The sequence below is a fragment of the Panicum virgatum genome, chromosome 8K (assembly GCF_016808335.1).
Source record: "Panicum virgatum strain AP13 chromosome 8K, P.virgatum_v5, whole genome shotgun sequence".
NCBI lineage: Eukaryota > Viridiplantae > Streptophyta > Magnoliopsida > Poales > Poaceae > Panicum > Panicum virgatum.
This window is the reverse complement of record NC_053143.1, coordinates 54,090,331-54,108,767: the sequence shown is the minus strand read 5'-3', so window position 1 is coordinate 54,108,767 and position 18,437 is coordinate 54,090,331. Positions and strand designations below refer to the sequence as shown.

The following is an 18,437-nucleotide window of genomic DNA, read 5'->3' as shown; positions in this document are numbered from 1 at the left end:
CTGGCCCGCTCGCTCACGCGCGCCTCCTGCAACGCACGATGTGGACTCCCTCGCGCTGACGGCCTGATGCCTTCGTCGTCGATCGCCGACGAGCTAGCATCGCCGACGCCCTCTCGGCGGACGAGGCCGTGCTCGAGGCGCCGGCTCGCAGATGCCATTCCGCGCGCTTCGGAGCCCCTGTTATATAGAATGCGCTGGGTAGCCTCTGGCTGCAATCTGCAAGAGAAAGCTATCTGATCTTTGATGATGACGCAGCGGCGAGATTGCCGCTAGTCCTCGCGACCAGCGCCGGCGTTGAGGTCCGCGATCCTCCCGCTACACCGTGCACGGGCGGTTCACTCGATACGTCCGCCGCCGGAGCCCAGAATCCGGAAGAGAGAGTGCCGGCGCGGCGACATCCATCCAGCAGCGCCGTCTCCGCCGCTTGCTCCGTCGCCGCGCCATGCTCGCTCCATGATTCACGCGGTGCATGCCGTCCAGGGAGCCAGGCAGGAGAACGACCAAGTCAAAGTGCATTCCTTTAAATCTGGGCCGCAGGCGCCCGATCCGACGGCTGAAAGGACCAAGGGGTGGACGGTAAATGAAATACCGTCCACCCCTAGTACTTGTGCGTCCTCTCCTCCCGTCCTCCGTGCGTCGTTTAGTCGGAGCGCCGCCATGTCCCCGCTCACCGCCGCCGTCCATCGATCCCTATTACACCGGCAGCATGAGGCAAACGCGGAACCCAGGGCAACGACGCGGCGTGCCTGCTGACGAGGCAGGCTCCGACGGCCCGGCGTCGCTGCTGCGCGCCGGCGTCGGCGGTGGGCAAGGAACTGCTTGCTCTTGGCGCCGCGCGTCGACGTCAGCGGCAGTGGAGCCGGTCCCGTGGGCGCTCGTTCGCGGTGGCGGACACTGCTCGGCTCGAGGTACTCCAGCGTACGTGCCGGCGAGACTGGAAACAGCGGCCACGGCAGCGATCCACGGCGCTGTCCCGCTCCAGCCAGCCAATGGGCACGGTTGCGATAGGTGGAAGACGAACGTCTGTACATTTCTGCTGCCCCTGTGCTCGAGGCAGAGGAGAAACGCCAATGTTCCTGAAAGCGATCCATGATGTCTGACGACCTGAATCTGCTAGGATCCCTGAAAGCGCCAATGTTCCTTGAACTTGATACTTATGCAGAGGATGCGTTGCGGGAACTGAACAATACTTTGGCACAGTGCCTGCATCTAAAGAGCCACGAACAAATGAGAAATCGACCGCTTGGTTCGCCTCGAGAATGGTTAGAACGCCTTTGTTTTAAGCATAGTTTGATCAGCCGATGTTTATAACAATGTAAAAGAGAATAACAAAAATACAAGGCTACAGAACTTACATCTTGCAGCCAAATATGGCGTCTAGTTTTTTTTTAAAAAAAGAAACTAGACACCAAATTTGTAGAAAAAATAAATTAGTAGCACCAGACTAGCTTCATTGTTAAATCCATCATGAAATATGTTTTGACATTGCATGTTCTTTTTTGTGTTTGCAGATGTTAATGAATTTTTCTCTAAATTCAGGAAAAAAAATCTTATGTTTTAATCACGACATTGTTGATTCTAAACCACATTAGTTGCCTCATTAAATGTTAATGGTCTATTTCACCCTTTATTCTTTCATTAAATGCAAGGTTTTAAATAACCAGCTAAGGTGTTTAGCGGTAGGGCTACCGTTACGGCATTTAGCGAGCTGTAGCTGGCAGTTAGCAGGCTATATCCAGTTTTAACGGGCTAAATACCATAGCGACTGCCTTCCTAGCAGCTACAACCGTATATAGCGCATCTATAGACAGCTATATAAACCCGGGCAAATATCACATGCATGTATAATCAAACGCAAGCATAAGCTTTTGTTACAATAATTAAGGTCTCTACATATAGGCATGCCCTCTTAAGGGTCTAAGTGCTCTTGCTTATCGCCTTGTCCTCTTGACTCGCACCAAAGAATTGTTTTTTCACGAAAACGGCAATGCCGATGAAGACAATACCACACACTAACACTTTTCTACGCCTGCAAACAAATCAAACATGCGTAATCAGTATGATGCACTAAAAAGGGAATTATTAGGATGTGTGTGTTGATAAGTTACCTGTCACGCTTGATATTCTCTCGCATCACATCTTCGAGTCGCTTTAAACTAATAAGCTGTTTATCATAGATTTGGTCTAATTTGTCGAAGTTCTTGGAGATCCGTTCTAGTACGGTTGCTGCCGGCCGTATGATCTGCAACACATGTGGAGTTTGGTTTTATTAGAATTCTGATGTACAACCGTTAGTGCAGATTGTTGTGCATGTATGTAGGTACATATTAAGGCTTACCCAAACGCATGTGTTTATGTCTTTTCAAATTTAGTAGCGCTGCTACTCTTTATTCCAAAATACAGGTCATTTTAGTTCTATTTGAGCCAAACTTCTTTAATTTTTACCAAATATATTAACATTTGTAATACCAACTAAACCCACTAATAATACACATTCAGTAGTGGATTTAATTAACAAAAATGATTTAATTCGTGTAGGTGTTGCACAATTTTCTATAAAATCGGTCACAGACAGATAAGTTTGACTTAACAAACAACTAAAACAATCTCCATTAATTGAGATGGGTATGCATACAACTGTCAGGGGAGAAACACTAAGTTTGCAATCTAGCTATTAATTAAGGGTCTACTAATCATCATATACGTAGTTTCATAAAATGAGGAAAACACCATGTAAATGGGTGCTCCCTCCATTCCGGATTATCGATCTCTTCGTTCTAAATTATAGGTTATTTTGATTTTTTTCATATATATAATTTTAATTATGTATCCAGACGTAGTATTATTTATCTAGTATATGTATTGTAAAAACTATTAATCTAGAAAAATCGGAACAACTTATAATTCGAAACGTGGGGAGTAGTATATATGTTTCAAGTACATCGTTTATTTTTTGTGGTAGATGGCTAAACGGTTCTCTGTTGGGAAATTCAAGCAAGCATTCTAAGATCAAGCATCAGTAGAAGAGGCCGGGCGCATGAACGAGCGCGACACAACAAAGCATCGAAGAGGAAGCAATCCATCGGCTACGTATGTACCTTGTTCAGCTCGGCCTTGATGAGTGATGACGACGCCGTCGGAGCTGTAGAGCCGGCGCGGGGTAATGTTCTCCACCGGCGGCGACCGGCGCATCAACTGGGGCTGCTGCTTCCCGAGGAGCTCGTCGTTCCACTGCTGCTTCCCGAGGAGCTCGTGCGGGAACGACGAGGAAGGTCGCCGGAGCACGCTGCCGGCCAACCGGCGGAGCACCGCCGCTGCCACCATGCTTACTGCTGCCCTGCCAGATAATGTAGCTAGGGGGCCAGCCATCTCGTGCATAAATAGGAGCACGACCGATCAAACTTGATTGGAGTCGGGACGGGGTTGGGGTCGGGGTCGGGGTCGGATAACGTCGTCTTTAGGTATCCGATCGGATCGAGTCGTCAGCGCGTCCTGGCCGCCGGTTGGAGAACTACGTATATCATCTCGACGCACAGCCAGAAAAAGAAAGGCGCCAAAGGAATGATGGAGCAACAAATGATCTAGCTGAGCTGCTATATGAAACTCAGATACTTTAAGCTCTACCTCCAGCACATGCCATACGAGGGTACCACATCTGCTTAAGAGACCTCAAAAATGGCAAATCATCTCCAAAATATAACCACAGCAATGCCAAATTCCATGGGGGTTTGTTTGTCTACAAGTGTTAAGGACATTTAGTGATCGAGGCTCAACTGCATGCTGCTGGCTTCGCCAGCTCCTGAACACAGATCAGTGGCTGTCACTCTGATCTTCCGCTTCATCGATGAGTTGCCTGCAGCACTTGGACAAGAAGCAAGAGATCAACAGATTGTCTCGAGAAATAAACCAGAGACCATAGCCAGAATATGTATATATGGCATCAACGTATCTCCTAAACATTTTAATTCGCTGCAAACCTGCAACAGTTCAAATACACACTGAATAAATTTAAAAAATGCAACCACGGCGCTTGTTCATCCAAACAAAACATGGGCAGAACCAATAAATCAATATTCCAAGATGCAAAACCAGTCAGCACATTTTCTCTGAAATTGCTGAAGATCTCGTTACGTGGGTTGGAGCAGGGCTGGATATCGAGCCAGTTGGCTCGGCTCGGCCCAGCTCGAGCTGGCTCGGCTCAACTCGTAGAGGACAGGAGGCAGGCCACAGCCAGCGATAAGGCGGACGAGCCCGTCCAAATGTTAATGAATGGTAAGATTTTCTAACGATCCCAGCTGAGTCAATAATGAGTCGTGCCGTGCCGGGCAAGCTAGCGTGCCACGAGTTTCTTTATCCAGTTCTAATTGGAGCCATGCAGCAACTCTAGTCTGAACCATTTACGTACTCAGGCTCCAGATCTAACTTAAAGTTTGCAATCAAAGCATCAAAAGTTCAAAAGACAAATTCAGAAGAAATATTAAAAAACACAGACCTCTTTGATTTGCAGGTCCATCGCCTCTTTGAAAAGCCCAACTTTCTTGTACAGAACCTTCAGTATGTATCTCCACTGATCATACTGAAAGTTTTGATATTCGAGGTAATTTCCAATGTGAGCAGCGCTCTGAAAGAAAAAAAATACAGCATATGGAAATTGGAACTAAGCATACATGTTTGAGAAATTGAGCATAAAACCATAAGCAAACTAATTAACTTCATTAGAGCTAACAAGGAGAGCAAATGTTTTCGCATTGTTAGTTCCATACTCACACGTTGATGACGAACATTAAGCAACATAATTGGACTTCATGAAAGGCCTGTTTCAGCCTCCACTCGTCCACTGGTTAATTCCACTTCATTCAGCAGCTTAAGAAGATCACTGATATCCTGCAAAGACACAAAGTTATTTAGGCAGTGAGAAGATCTTTTAACATGCTAAATGTGATGCTCAAGGTAGCTCATTGAGACATTAACTCATGTATGCTACATCTGCTAATACACATGGTAAGATAACTAGCAAGCTATAATGAAGAGGGCAATTTGTAGCTAGATGTACATGACCCTTGTTGCCGGATCTACTGAAGTTTGCAGCCATGGCCTCTTTGTACACAAATTGTTGATGATTGTTTCTTCGTTTTTCATTCAATTTTGGTCTTTTGACCGTATTGTACTCTGTTTTCTATCTATAATGCAAAGGCAGAGTACCTACCATTCATCATGAAAAAAGAGTTAACCAGCAGCCCAAACTGATCCCGTTCAGCTCACTTTTCTCAACAACAGGAAGAGACATGTAATAAAAATATAACCAGATAAAATATTGATTGAACATCTTACAGGTTTCAGTTGTGTCATTCTAGCAAATCGTTGACCCTGATCTAGATTTCAGTCACTAATGGGGAAAGACATGCAACCAGAAGTTAAACATGTGATTGGGTCATCCCTTACCTTAGCTGGTGGGGGTGGGTGTTGCCTCCTGGGGGCTTAACATTCATGGATCAGTAGAGGAGGCAGACAAGCAGCTGCGTTCAGAAGGCATCCAGCCACAGCCCCTCGAGTGCATCTGATCATTCTAAGAGTACAGATTCTTGCAAACACATAATATTACGTGTTTATTTGTCCACTGAAAAGAAGTCTCCCAAATGCAAGTCAACAAGGAGTGTAAATAAAAAACAATAATATATGGACATCACCGTAAACCCAGCAAAAATTCTGGGTGGAAGATGGTATCACTATTTATTAACACCTTACTAACAAAATGCATTGGCGTTAATGTGTACAGCTCACATAAATCCACACAAAGCCCTCCCTTCAACCTGATCTTACATTCAGTTCAGTGCAGAACAATAAGCAACCAAAGGAACAGCCAAAAAGCATTGATCACAAATCACTTTATTAAATTAAACCTTTCAATACCATAGAACATCTAAGGCACTACATCACTCCACTTCCAAAAGAAACTGAGAGTTCACACAAGTTAAATTGCACCTCCCAATTTTCCTGCTCTCGAATCAGTCAGCTCTGTACATAATTATAAAGGGCAACCAGAAGGAACGAGACAGGTATAGACACAACCCATGGTGTAAGGTCTATCGCTCCGCGACGCCTGGAGGTTAAAGAAAGAAATTTAGTTAGGGCAACCAGAGGTAAACAGTTTGAATATATATATATATATATATATATATATATATATATATATATACTGACCAAATAAGTGCTTCCTTACTTATTATTTTCTTCCATCTGAACCTCGATTTGTTTAAGCAAACGAGATTGTTCGTCCAAGCCAGCTGAAATTTTATCGAACTTTGTTGATATTCGTTGGTAAATGTCTTCTGTCTTCTTGTTGGTGAGACTTTTCTGTTCGATGGTGCTCCTTGAACGCTGCACAAGTATGAAGAATATATTTGTGTCAAAATTGCAGAAGTATGAAAAAATAGAGCCGCGTCAAAATTTCAGAGTATAACGATGCCCACATTTTGATGTGCATACTGAGTCCCCCAGTTTCAAATGCTCAGATTATTCAGGCAACTCCAGGCACACCTTTTCCTTTTACACCCATCTAGCACTTGCACTTGTAATCATTTTTATCATCAACAATCAACAACTTATAATCAATTTTTCACCTAAGTCATTGCATACACGTATGTTTAAACAAGACAAGAGTTTTACAACGTCTGTCTCTAGTTTACAATCAATCACAGGCGAAGTCAGGATATACTCTGTAAAATAAAAGGCGCAGCAGCCACCTCTGGCCACCCCTTCCGACCCCGTGCAAACCTAATCCTAACCCAAACCTAACACCATGTGCCCTAGCTGCAGAAGAGCAAGACAACAAGGAGCCGCGGACCTGAACATTGACAATTTCAGTGGAATCGAAGTCCAGTAAAGCCCAAAGGCTAATAACATTAATAAACTTTCTGAAGATAAGGCTGCAGGTAACGTGGATCAACAGGTCGCACGAGTAGACCTACTATTCCTGGCCCGAATCGAGGAACCCATGGGTCACAGCTCGCCAGTTCGCCCACCTTGACATGCATGCCCTAACCAGTGGAGACCCCAGAGGGAACACCAGGAGGGGGGACTGAATACCTCGGTGGGCACGGAGCTGCTGAGCAGGCGCGTGCTGGGGCTCAGGTCCCCAACGATGGCGCGCCGTCCCAGCAGGCACCCCGACTGCTCCAGGGGCTGCAGGAGGCGCAGCGAGCGGGCGGCGGAGCGGAGAATCGCCGCCGACGCCATGGGAGAGAAGTGGAGTGGAGACGAATCGATGGAGGGGAGAAGGCGAAGATGACATCAGCCAGCCCAGCGGGCCTCGGCCTTGTGGGCTTGCAGAGGCCCAAGTATCTTGGGCCGTTCCTTCGGCTACATATTTGGATTGTGTGCTGTTTAAATATTTTGATTGTTCCTCTCAAAATAAAATATTTTGATTGTATGCAACATGAACTTTTGAATTGCATACATTTAAAATATTGGAGGCATTGCCTTTGGGAATCCTTTCTTGCATTCTAGTTGTTGGTATGGTAGTGTAGGGTACTTAAGATTAAGTTGGGCGTTGTAATTGTTGTGGCATGCATATATATTTTGTCATGTCGTTTTTCTATTTTCTTAAAGTTTATAGGTTGTGTGCAGCCTAGCTATGCAAAAAACTGGGATGGATCTTAGTATGACTGTGTCACCTTTATAATTGTCTAAGGTCAGGATGCAGGTTTCTTTGGATTGACCCAATGACCCATTACCCAAAATTTAAAGATCGGTGTAAATACCCATTGGGCCGGTCCAAATAAATTTAGTGTCTAGTGGTGCCAAATTCATTGGGTCTATTGGGTAATCCACGATGAGATTGAAACCTCATGCACCTGGATGCGCGGCGGCGGCGGCGGCGGCGGCGTGCAGATTGGCTCAGAGCGCGGCGGCCTGGGACGCCAGGTCCGACCCCTCCTCGCCGTTCCAGAGCACGACGGCCGCGCCTGTGAGCTCACTGGCGGTGGCCGTGAGCAAGTCAGCCAGGGGCGCAGCGGCCGCATATAGGTCGGCCATGAGCGCGGCGGCCGGGGATGCCAAGTCCGGCCCCTCCTCCCCGTCCCAGACCACGATGGCTGCACCCACGCCCACAGCCGTGGTGGAGGATGGCGGCAGCCACCTCAGTGCCGGCTTGCCGATGCAAGCGTCCGCTCTTCTCCCAGCCCAAGAACATCCTTCCTCGATCCAGGCTGCTGTGAGGTCCCTAGTCGTCGTCCGCGGATGATTCTAGATCCCTTCTAACTTTCTCTCAGATCTGTCCATGTTGCCAGCTTGTCCGCAGGTATATTTTTGATTGAGGCATCAAAGTCGTTGCCAGCTTGTTGTGTGACTGAAGCTAAAAGTCATTGACAACAAGAAAATAAATTTATTAATATAATTTCTGGGTAACCCAATGGGTTTTGGGTAACCCAGTGTTTATTTTTTTGGGTCAACCCAATAAGCTAATAATTTCCATCGGTTTGAGTGGGTTGGGCACTGGTTGACCCAAAACTAACACACTTGCATCCTGAGTCTAAAGTGTTAGAGCCTCCCTTATTGGAAAGAAAATAGCCCAAATTACTCCCCTCATGCCTCAAGTATAGAAAAAGTCTGAATACTCCCTAAACTATTTTTTGGTTCAAATTACCCCACAACTATGCCAATTAGTTCAATTCACCCCCTTCGATGTTGATCCGGCGGCCCAGATTGAAGCTTGTGCTGTTTGCATGAAGAGATTGATTTGCTCCTGATATGTTCCCTATAGATTTTCAAATGGGCCAAGCACGATGGGCGGCCCGAGGCCCGGCCCTAAAAAGCACGGCACTAATCCGGCCCAGGCACGATCGATCGGGACGCGGGCTGGCTCGGCACGATGGGTGTTAGTGCCTAGGCCGCCACCTCGGCCCATACTGCCAGCCCGAAGCATGGCACGATAATGGGTTGCCAGCCCGAAGCATGGCACGATAATGGGTCGGCCTGATAGCGGCCCGTGGCATTCAATGGCCCAGTAGTCCACCTCCCCTTCCCTCTTCCCCTTTCACATATAAAATAATCAAGCCCTAATTCCTACCCTCTCTTCTTTCTCCCCACCCCAGCCGCCCCTCCCTCTCCTCCAATCCTCCACATGCATGACGCCAGCCTCTGGCTAGCGTGCGCCCTGGTCCAGCGCTCACGCCGGCCATCGCCTCTCCCGGGCAGCACACGAGACGGCCGTTGCCCACCCCAGCCACACCGCCTCCTGCTTCTGGGCGCCCCCCCTCGGCCGCCACCGCCTCCGGCCCCCACGCGGCGTGCACCCTGACTGGCGCCTGCCCCGGCCGCCGCCCGCCCCGGTAGCCGCCGCCTTCGGCCCACCCTCGCCCCGGCGTGGCGCCTGCCCTGGCCATCGCTTGAGGCCTGGGATGGGCCGCTAGAGCCCGATGGGCAAGTCGGGCTGCCGTGCCGGCCCGGCTGTATAAAAAGGCCTTAGTGTCGGGCCTGGGCTGCCAGTTCGGCCCGATGGCCCGATGAGCTCGGCACTATCAGGTCCGCTGGTCTGATAGTGCCGAGCCAGTTCGGGTCGGGCCACACCGGGCTAGGGCCGGGCGGCCCATTTGGAAATCTATAATGTTCCCTAACAAGATTTGTCCTTTTTATTTATCCATGTACAAGTGGAGTGTTAAGTTCAAACTTTGTAGGGAGATAGTGGACATCATAAATTATTTTTAAAAATATATTATAAATATATCATGCAGATTTTTAGATTGAGGAGAAACCGGCCTCGATCTCTCACAGTTGAGAGTCTGTAGCCAAAAGGACAGTAATGTAGTACGCAGACTGCTTTAAACTCACGCTACACCTTCAGTCTAAGATTAAACCTTAGACGAAAACTGAAACAAACATATTGTATGCACAGGATGACATCTTTGGTGAAATGAAAACATGAAAAAAGAAGCACATCAGATCCTAAAACAGCATAAAAGATTGTCAGAGAAAGTTAATCTCCGTAGTTGCTACATTACCACGAGAACTGAGAGTCCCGCGTGCCGTCGTCTGATATTATAAGGCAACATCAACATGAATATATATAGGGTGATTAATTTGATCCAGATCCAGATCGAGATGCAGCTGATGAGGTCATCATTAGTCATTGTTCGTTACATCAGCTGGCAGCGGTACTACATGAAGGCTTAGTTCGGTTGACTTGAATCGTGGCTTGCTAATAAACTTCCATGTTTATGTATTGCAAATCGTATGACTGTCATGACTGGACAGTCAAGCCAACGGTGAAGACGTCAAGTAGAGAATACGTGTACGGGTGATTAGACTGACCATTGGGTCCCGCTTGCAGTGTAATGCTTGAGGCATATTTGTGAGGTGCGGTGAACACCTGAAACATTATTGTAATTCTGAAAATAGAAATAGAGCTCTGCTCCTCGATGGCCAGGGTCCTCGCCCGGCCTCGAACCCTACCAAATCTGTGAATTGCTTGTTGATTCTCACGTTACTGGATCTCCAGTAGCCACGGGTGCTACAAGTGGTATCAGATTCAGCGATTCTCGGTGCGCCGCCACCCGCTTCGTCGCCACAATCCCGCTGTTGGCCGGATTCACATCCACGGCGAGCCGACCTGCTCCGCCGGATTCCGACCGGAATTCCGGCGTCCACGCCCCGCCTGCGACCTCCAGTCGTTGGCGTCCACCGCCACTCGCCGGTTAGCCGTTCCGGCACCGTCACCCACAAATTTTTTCGCCGCGCCGCTTAGGTTAGTTGAGGGATCGGATTCCTCGATCTTGGGATCCCGGCGACGGTTGGGTACTACAGGATCTGCGTCACAAGCATAGTGTCGAACAACTCGACACGAGTTCATCGGCTCCGGTGTCAGACTACGGCATTCTGTCGGTTTAGCGATGCTTCTCGGGCCTCTTGAGGTAACATCAAATCGAGTCGCCGTTGCTTTACTTCCGGTGTAGTCAACACGGCGCCGCCTAAGCCCTCCGCGTAGACCCAGATTCTCCTCACCCAAATGGAGGAGCGCTCACGAGTAGAAGATGAGAATTGGAAAGTGTTATGGAAAGTCTAGATCTGTTGTTTGCCAAGGTTGGTGCTGTTGAAAATCATCAGGAGAAGATAGAGGCCAAGTTTGATGTGTCAACAAAATTGCTAGAACAGATGCTGCTCGATCAACAAACTTTGGCCAAGCAAATGGAAGCCACTGGCAATGCGGTTGCCCAGCTAACCCTCAATCAGATGAGAAATCGTCAGGAACGACCACCAAGCCCACAATCCAGTGACAGTAATGAAGACATTGGATTCCAACAACGCCGTCAGTATACTGCCGCAGGTGGAGGCTCAGGACGTGCAGGAATGCCACCACACCGAGTTCCCCACAGAGACAGAGGAGGTCACATGGAGCAAGGGCGCTCTAAAACTTTTGTGCCGAAGATGCAGTTTCCTACATTTGTTGGTGACAATCCATACATTTGGAAGGATAAGTGTGAGGACTACTTCAAAATCTTTAACTTACTAGAGACTATGTGGCCTACAATTGCATCTATGCATATGGATGACAAGGCAGCTAAGTGGTTGAAGGTGTATGTAGCGAAAATGGCCTCTCATGCCATATTTCAATATAATGTTTTGGCGATTGATGACACACACAACACTTGGACTAATGTGATTGTTAAGATGACTATTCTCAGGCTTTTAGGTCACAAGGATTGAGGCATTTTGCTATCATCGGTTAAACCGACGTAGGGCAAAATGAACTCACCGGTGCAATCACAGAGAAGGTCTGCGGGCTAGGGTTTTACACCGGATGAACCGACATTACGGAAGTTATATACGTCGGTGCATTGGCAGATGAAGACCGAGGAAAATACCTACACCGGTTGAACCGACGATGCATCGGTCAATTGCATCGGTTCAGTTGTCCAGAGAGGTGGTTTTTGGAGGAACGTGAAGAAGTTACACTAACCGGTTAAACCGATGCTAATATTACATACACCGGTTGATTACATCGGTTAAACCGGCGATACACCGGTTGATTGATAACGGCTAGTTTTTCAAATAGCAGTTTACATACACCGATTGAACCGATGATGGCTTTTGGGGTACGTCGGATTAACCGGCGTTACGCATTTTTCTGGCAGCTTTTTTCCAACGGCTATATTTGCTTATGCTGCCTATATATACCCCCAAGGCCGTGTCATTTGATAGTGCTGGAGTTCAAGGAAGTATACAAGAGCCAAAGATCATCTCCAACCACCATAAAGCTTCATTGTACATCATATAGGCTTAAGCACACTTGTTAGAGTGCTTAGTGCTTGATTAGGGATTAGTTCTTGTGAGAGCTCCCTTGAGAGAAGTCTTGCTGCGGCAAGCAAACACTTGTACTCGTCGTGTGACCCTCCTACTTGGTGTGGAGAGGCAACGACACTTTGTGCGGGGAAGGAGACCCCTCTTGGTGAGAAGCTCCGATAGTGAAGACGGTGCCGTGGTGACGCTTCGAGATAGACGGTGGTGGTGACCTCGTCTTGGTGACTTGGTGGCACTTAGCCTTTGCTTGCCGGGTGCCTTGGTGGCCAACGCAAGACGGTGATCAAGCGAAGAGACTCGGCATCACACTTGTTCGTGTTGGACAAGTGGCCGTGGACGTAGGGAGGGACTTTGGTGTCCTAACCGAACCACGTTAAATCGTGTGTCTTGGTGTCTTCACGGGAGTTTGCATATCCTCTCCCTTACCGCTTTACTTACCGCATTACGTTTCCGCATTTACTCTTTCTTGCTTACCTTTACTTTCCTAGTTAGTTTGATTAGGATTGGCTATAGGTTGCAAGGCTTTTGGGGTAAGTAGAGGGTAGCATAGATAAACCTTAGTCATAACTAGCATGTGTAGGACGTGTTAGGTTTATCTTATGCAATTAGATTGAGCCCTAGGTTAAAAAGCGATTAGCGACCCTATTCACCCCCTCCCCCTCTAGGGTCGGACACCCCGGTGATCCTTACAGTGTATAAGCTGAAGCATGGTTTAGAGGATTGGGCAACTTTCATTGCTGCAGTGGAACAGAAATTTGGCACTAATGATTATAGGGAATCAATAACCCAACTTTTGGAGCTCCAACAACTGTCCACACTGGATCAGTATATTTCCACCTTTGAAGACCTCCAGTATCAACTGACTATGCACAACAGTGAGTTGGGAGAGTTGTTCTTTGTCACACAATTTTTAAGGGGTTTGAAGCCAGAGATAGGGAATGTGGTGCAATCTCAAATACCTGATACATTGGAAAGAGCTATGCTGTTAGCTAGAATCCAACAGCAGGTGATAGAGAAAGGAAAAACCAAATGGACCAAACCTAGTACCTGCTATAAAGCAACTGCTCCTGCTCTCAAGAATGATTCCAAAGGCAATGGGCAACTCAGTCCTTTGTGGAAAGAAAGACAAACCTGGGACTACTTAAAAGCCAATGGGCTCTGCTTCTACTGTAGAGAGCCATTTGATGCTAACCATCTGAAAACCTGCACAAAAAGGCCACAACAACAGTTGAATGCATTGGCACTAAATGGGTTGGATGCAGTGTTGACAGATGAGGTGCTTCAACAATTAGATATAGAGGACAACCTATCTTCTGACTTCTGCCAACTATCTCTCAATGCTCTAGCTGGAACAACACAAGGAGAGGCATTAGTAGTGAGAGCACTTCTGCAAAACAAAGTCATGTTGATCTTAGTAGATAGTGGTAGCTCTCACAGCTTCATCAGCAAGTCATTAGTGCAAAATCTACAAATACCAACAATACTTACACTACAAGAAATATGGTGATCTATGACGAAAGTTTTATGACGTTTTAATGGAGCGTCACAATTGCACACAATCTATGACGAATTTGAAGGTATGGATCCTAGGCCCAGAACTTTATGACGTTTTATTGAATTCGTCATAATTGAGCCCACAAAATATGACATTTTATTGAATTCGTCATAACTGAGCCCACAAAACATGACGTTTTAACATTAATGTCATAAAAAGGTTTTGAGTATTATTATCATTATTTTATATATACAATAATATTTTTTGAGCACATATTCTTTTATAATGTGATCAAATATTCTATTGATGTTAGTTTATCGATTTCTACCAGATCTTGATAAAAAATAACATGTAAGTAAAATTCATATAAACTATATAGCCTATATAGATGACACCTACTAAAGTCATTAACTCTATTTCTCTTAACATGCAAGTTACCCGCATCATATAGGAACCTATTATATCAAATGCCACATCAATGTCCACTAGGACCATCGATTTATATTTTCCATCATTTTTTGTGAATTTTGCCATGCAATCATCTTAATTTTTATACTTTCAAATATCACGTTAAAATTTAAGAATTCCCGCAGCAACGCGCGGGGTATCACCTAGTTTTTTTAGTTAGTGTGGCTTAAAAAGTCTTATTCATGGGATGCTAGGCATTATTTTTTTAGTTAATATGGCTTAAAAAGTTTTTAGTTAGTGTGGCTTAAAAAGTCTCATTCATGGGATGCTAGGCATTATTTTTTTTAGTTAATATGGCTTAAAAAAATGGGGGGGGGGGGGGGGGGGGGAAGTAGCGCAGGGTGGAGGGATACGAACACTGGTCATCAGCATAAGAGGCACCCACCATTCCATTACACTACAACAATGTTTGCATCTATATGTCAGGTATTAAGTATTTTATACACATGTATCCCATGTTTTAATTCGAACAAAAAGGAGGCTCAATTGAAGATTCGAACCGGGGTCACCAAGACAAGAGCCAACCGCCTTACCAGTGCGCCAAACCTTGGTTTGTAAAGGCCATGGGCAATAAATATTTTTATATATTGTTGTTCCTGACCTAGGTGTTTGCTCATATTTTGGATCACAATTAGATATTATGGTGAATATATTATATGGTACTTTGGAAAAACAATTTTGAATTGTCCCTAGAAGGTAATGAAAATTTTTTGGGCCCACTCCAACATTTTTTGGGACGAGCCCACTTTCTCCCACAACCTATAATCAACCAAAAAGCTAGAGAAAAAAAGAACACAGGTAAGCCGGATGCAGGAATCGAACCTGGAACTTTCCTCTTCAAATGAAGGCAATTACCACTGCACCAGCGTTCCTTTTGTGACAGGCATCCGTTTCTAGTCTAATTGTTTTATATCGAGTGAGATGAAGAACACATATAGAGTTCATTTTCTCTTTTTGATCCTGAATTAAAATTTGTAACTAGTATTTCTTCCTCGTATGAACTCCAAATTTGATTTTTCTTTTTTCTAAATTTTTCTAGAGTCACAATTTTTCATTTAATAGTGTTTGTTTGCATGTTAATTGCTATTTTCGGAACTTTTTCATATGGCTTGCTTTCTTCCACCTAAATGGAGAATTGAAAAAACATGTTTTTACATAATAATTGCTAATGTAGCTTAATATTTTCTTATATTATAGCCAATGTAAGGTTGTATCCAAAGTTGAGGTGCATACGTGTTCGAAAATGTTAAGATGTATTCAATTTTCAAAGTTTGACTTGAGTTTTATGAAACAATGTGAGAGATCTATCCATTTTGTGAACAATGTATACTCCAATTATCATAAATCTTATGAAACTTTTTTGTCAAGCTTATACATCCATAAAATGATTCTATGCCAATTTCAAGAAATTTTAGAGAAATTTTATGTATTATCAATATTATTTTATAATACGATTGTAAATAGAAGTTTGAATTGTCCATCACAAACGTTTGAAATTTATACCTACTTTTCGGATATGATATATAGTATAACATATATAACTAAAAAATATTTTTGCGAAATTTTTGAAGCATTTTTTGAGATCCATGTAGTTCAACTATAATTAATTCAAGTAAACTCGTAGAAATTCATTTAAACTCTTAAAAATAGTAACTGAGTTATGAAATTCTTGAAATTCCTAGAATACAATTTAGATGTTGTCTATTAAATATAAAAAAAATATTAAAGTATATAGGATAATATTTTTATAAATTATTTAACAAATATATCTTAATTATTTATTTGAAAAATAAGTTAGGAAGGAAAGAAGGCCCATCTCGGCTAAAATGGCCCAACAAATCCAGTCCGTCTATACTCTAATCGCGCTCCATTGATATAAAAACACGAAACCCTAGCTCCTCCATTCCCTGGGACCCGCCTGGCCGCCTCCTTTCTCCTGTGCGGCCGCACTCCACACCCTTCTCTCTCTCTCGTCCCTCCCCACCCCCTCAGATCCACCTCCACCACTGGAGCCGCGCGTGAGCCGGCGTCCTCCTCCACCGCCGGCTCTCTCTCTCTCCCCACCCCCTCAGATCCCCCAATGTCCCCCGCGCAGCAGGCGCCGCCGCTTGTCGCCGGCTTCCTCACGCCGGCACCGGTGCCAGCGCTCGTTCGTGAGCTGGCGTCGACGCCGCCGCCCGTGCCTGACGACGGCCTGTGGTGGCAGCTGTGCGTGGAGGACGGATCCGGCGACGGCCTCCTCACCCTCAAGGACTCGCTCATCGATGGATCTGCGTCAATCTACATCTCCTACCTCGGGTTCTGCATCCGACATCTCCGGCGGCTCCCCGCTTCTCTGTACAAGATCCATGCCCTGCATCCTCGTCCCCCTCTTCCCACCGTCATCTCCACTCTTCGCAATCCTCTCCTCTGTCTGCTTCTCGTCGATTTCGTGCAGACCCTAATCCCCTTCCTCTTTCTTGTTTTTTGATTTGTTCTTAGGGTTAGGGTACTGAACCATGCTCGCGTGCGCAGCTGCAGGATCTCGATGAGATGAAGCGCTACCTCAAGGAGATGGAGGAGCCCGCCACGCTCCGCGAGATGCAGGCCATGGTCGCCTAGGAGATGCAAGGTTCGGAATCCCTTCCCTCCCGTGCTTATTTTTGTTGATGTGGGGACATGGTGCCGTGTGATTGGGAAATCAACTTGCATATGCTTATGGGTAGATAGGCTTTCGCTGATTGAGTTAGAAACTAATAGGAGTTGGTTCGGATTCTTTAATTAAATTGCATCCGCTTGTGAGTAGTTCAGGATTGACTGATGGCTTGCATTCGCTGATTGACTGATTGTAGATCCTACTGTCAAGATATAGTGTTTGTTGTCAGAAACTGGGTATAAAGAAATGAATTGGCGAAGCACGGGCCTGGGGGCGCTGGGACACTGGGTTGACTACAGATTATCATGAATTCCATTAGCTTGTTTGCTAAACTGATCTACTAAATGCCTGACTGACTTCTGTGGTTAATCTGAAAACCAATCTGTTAGTCAGGTGAACTGCGGACGCTTACATACTGCTTGCTTGTTTTTAGCTGCAAAATGCTACTGGTTGTGGTTAATCTGAATACCAATGTGTTAGTCCGGCTACTGCATAAGCTTGCATGCTTTCTTGCTTGTCATTAGCACTTGGGTTAGCTACTTCTGTTCAACTTGCAGTGGCTGCTGGTGAGGGGTTTCTGCTACCTGTAGAGCCGAAAGTATTAGCGAGTTACAGGAGTCGGTGCTGATTACACTGCTGAGGTAAGTAGCCTTTTTGGTGCTCTTATCCTTGTACAGTTTTTTAAAGTAGTAACATTGTATCTTGAGATATTAGTTCTTTTCATTTTCATTAGCACTGGTTGTACTGCAGCTTTGTTATGGAGTAGAACATTCTAAATTTACCTTTGTACTGCAGCTATTTGGTAACAAGCTTTCCAATACATTGTATATGCATTTGCATTGTCAAATATTGAGTCCATTTTACTGCAACCTTGCTATATGTAAACTGCACTCTAATTTTCAGAAAGATTAAGTTCTTTGCATGCTTGCAATTTTCAGGGAGAGAAGTACAAAGATCAAGAACAAGTGCATCGAATTTGTTTGAGTGCCTCTACAGGAAAAAGAGAAATGATGCACGCTATGTACATATTGCCATTGCATATTAGCTTTCAAATATAGCTTATAGCAATTCTGGATGAATTTTTTTATGTGATTTAATGTTGTATGTGATTAAATGCTCGATCAAAATTTATTTATGTGATGAGATGTTAATTTCTTGTTGATATATCTTGGGTTGGGCTGAAATGATCATGCAGTTTATATGGGCTGTGTAAATGAGGCTCAAATGGGCTGTGTAAATGAGGCCCAAATTGGCTCACGTGCCTGCTGCCACATCACTGTCTATGTCAGCATCCATGTGGTGCCATGTCATCACTACTTTCCACATCACTGCTACGTCATTGATCATGTTAAATTACACGTCATCATTGCTATCCACGTCATCGCCATGTCAGCAGCCACGTCATCGCCCATGTCATTATTGTGTGACATGGCAATTGAATCTGTGACGAAAATTATACTGTTCGTGACGTTAATTTTCGTCATAGAAAACGGGCTTGGGTTGGGCTTCGGGGGCCTGGGGACATTCCATGACGGTTTTAAAACG

General features: G+C 45.4%; 1 protein-coding gene and 1 long non-coding RNA gene across 5 annotated transcripts; one reads left to right on the top strand and one right to left on the bottom strand.

Annotated features, from left to right (window-relative positions):
• Window positions 1–1,830: 1,830 nt before the first annotated feature.
• LOC120645247 lies at window positions 1,831–7,330 on the bottom strand. 3 transcript variants are annotated; one of them, XR_005664192.1, is made up of 7 exons: window positions 6,471–7,283; window positions 6,221–6,378; window positions 5,443–6,100; window positions 4,768–4,884; window positions 4,493–4,621; window positions 2,109–2,242; window positions 1,831–2,029 (listed from the first exon to the last, which is right to left on the bottom strand). XR_005664192.1 is itself a non-coding variant. In XM_039922056.1 (3 exons), the coding sequence occupies exons 1-3, from the start codon at window positions 7,234–7,236 to the stop codon at window positions 6,010–6,012; spliced, it is 399 nt and encodes a 132-aa protein (XP_039777990.1). In that variant the 5' UTR covers window positions 7,237–7,330; the 3' UTR covers window positions 5,705–6,009. The 3 variants fall into 3 exon arrangements, 2 of the variants coding, with proteins under 2 accessions (XP_039777990.1, XP_039777991.1); XM_039922056.1 differs by lacking the exons at window positions 1,831–2,029; window positions 2,109–2,242; window positions 4,493–4,621; window positions 4,768–4,884 and having other exon boundaries at window positions 5,705–6,100; window positions 7,087–7,330; XM_039922057.1 differs by lacking the exons at window positions 1,831–2,029; window positions 2,109–2,242; window positions 4,493–4,621; window positions 4,768–4,884 and having other exon boundaries at window positions 5,705–6,100; window positions 6,244–6,378; window positions 7,087–7,308.
• Window positions 7,331–16,176: 8,846 nt separating this feature from the next.
• LOC120645246 lies at window positions 16,177–18,056 on the top strand. 2 transcript variants are annotated; one of them, XR_005664190.1, is made up of 3 exons: window positions 16,177–16,868; window positions 17,450–17,533; window positions 17,831–18,056. It is a non-coding gene; the product is annotated as an uncharacterized LOC120645246 (long non-coding RNA). The 2 variants fall into 2 exon arrangements; XR_005664191.1 differs by having other exon boundaries at window positions 17,450–17,694.
• The last annotated feature ends 381 nt before the right edge of the window (window positions 18,057–18,437 follow it).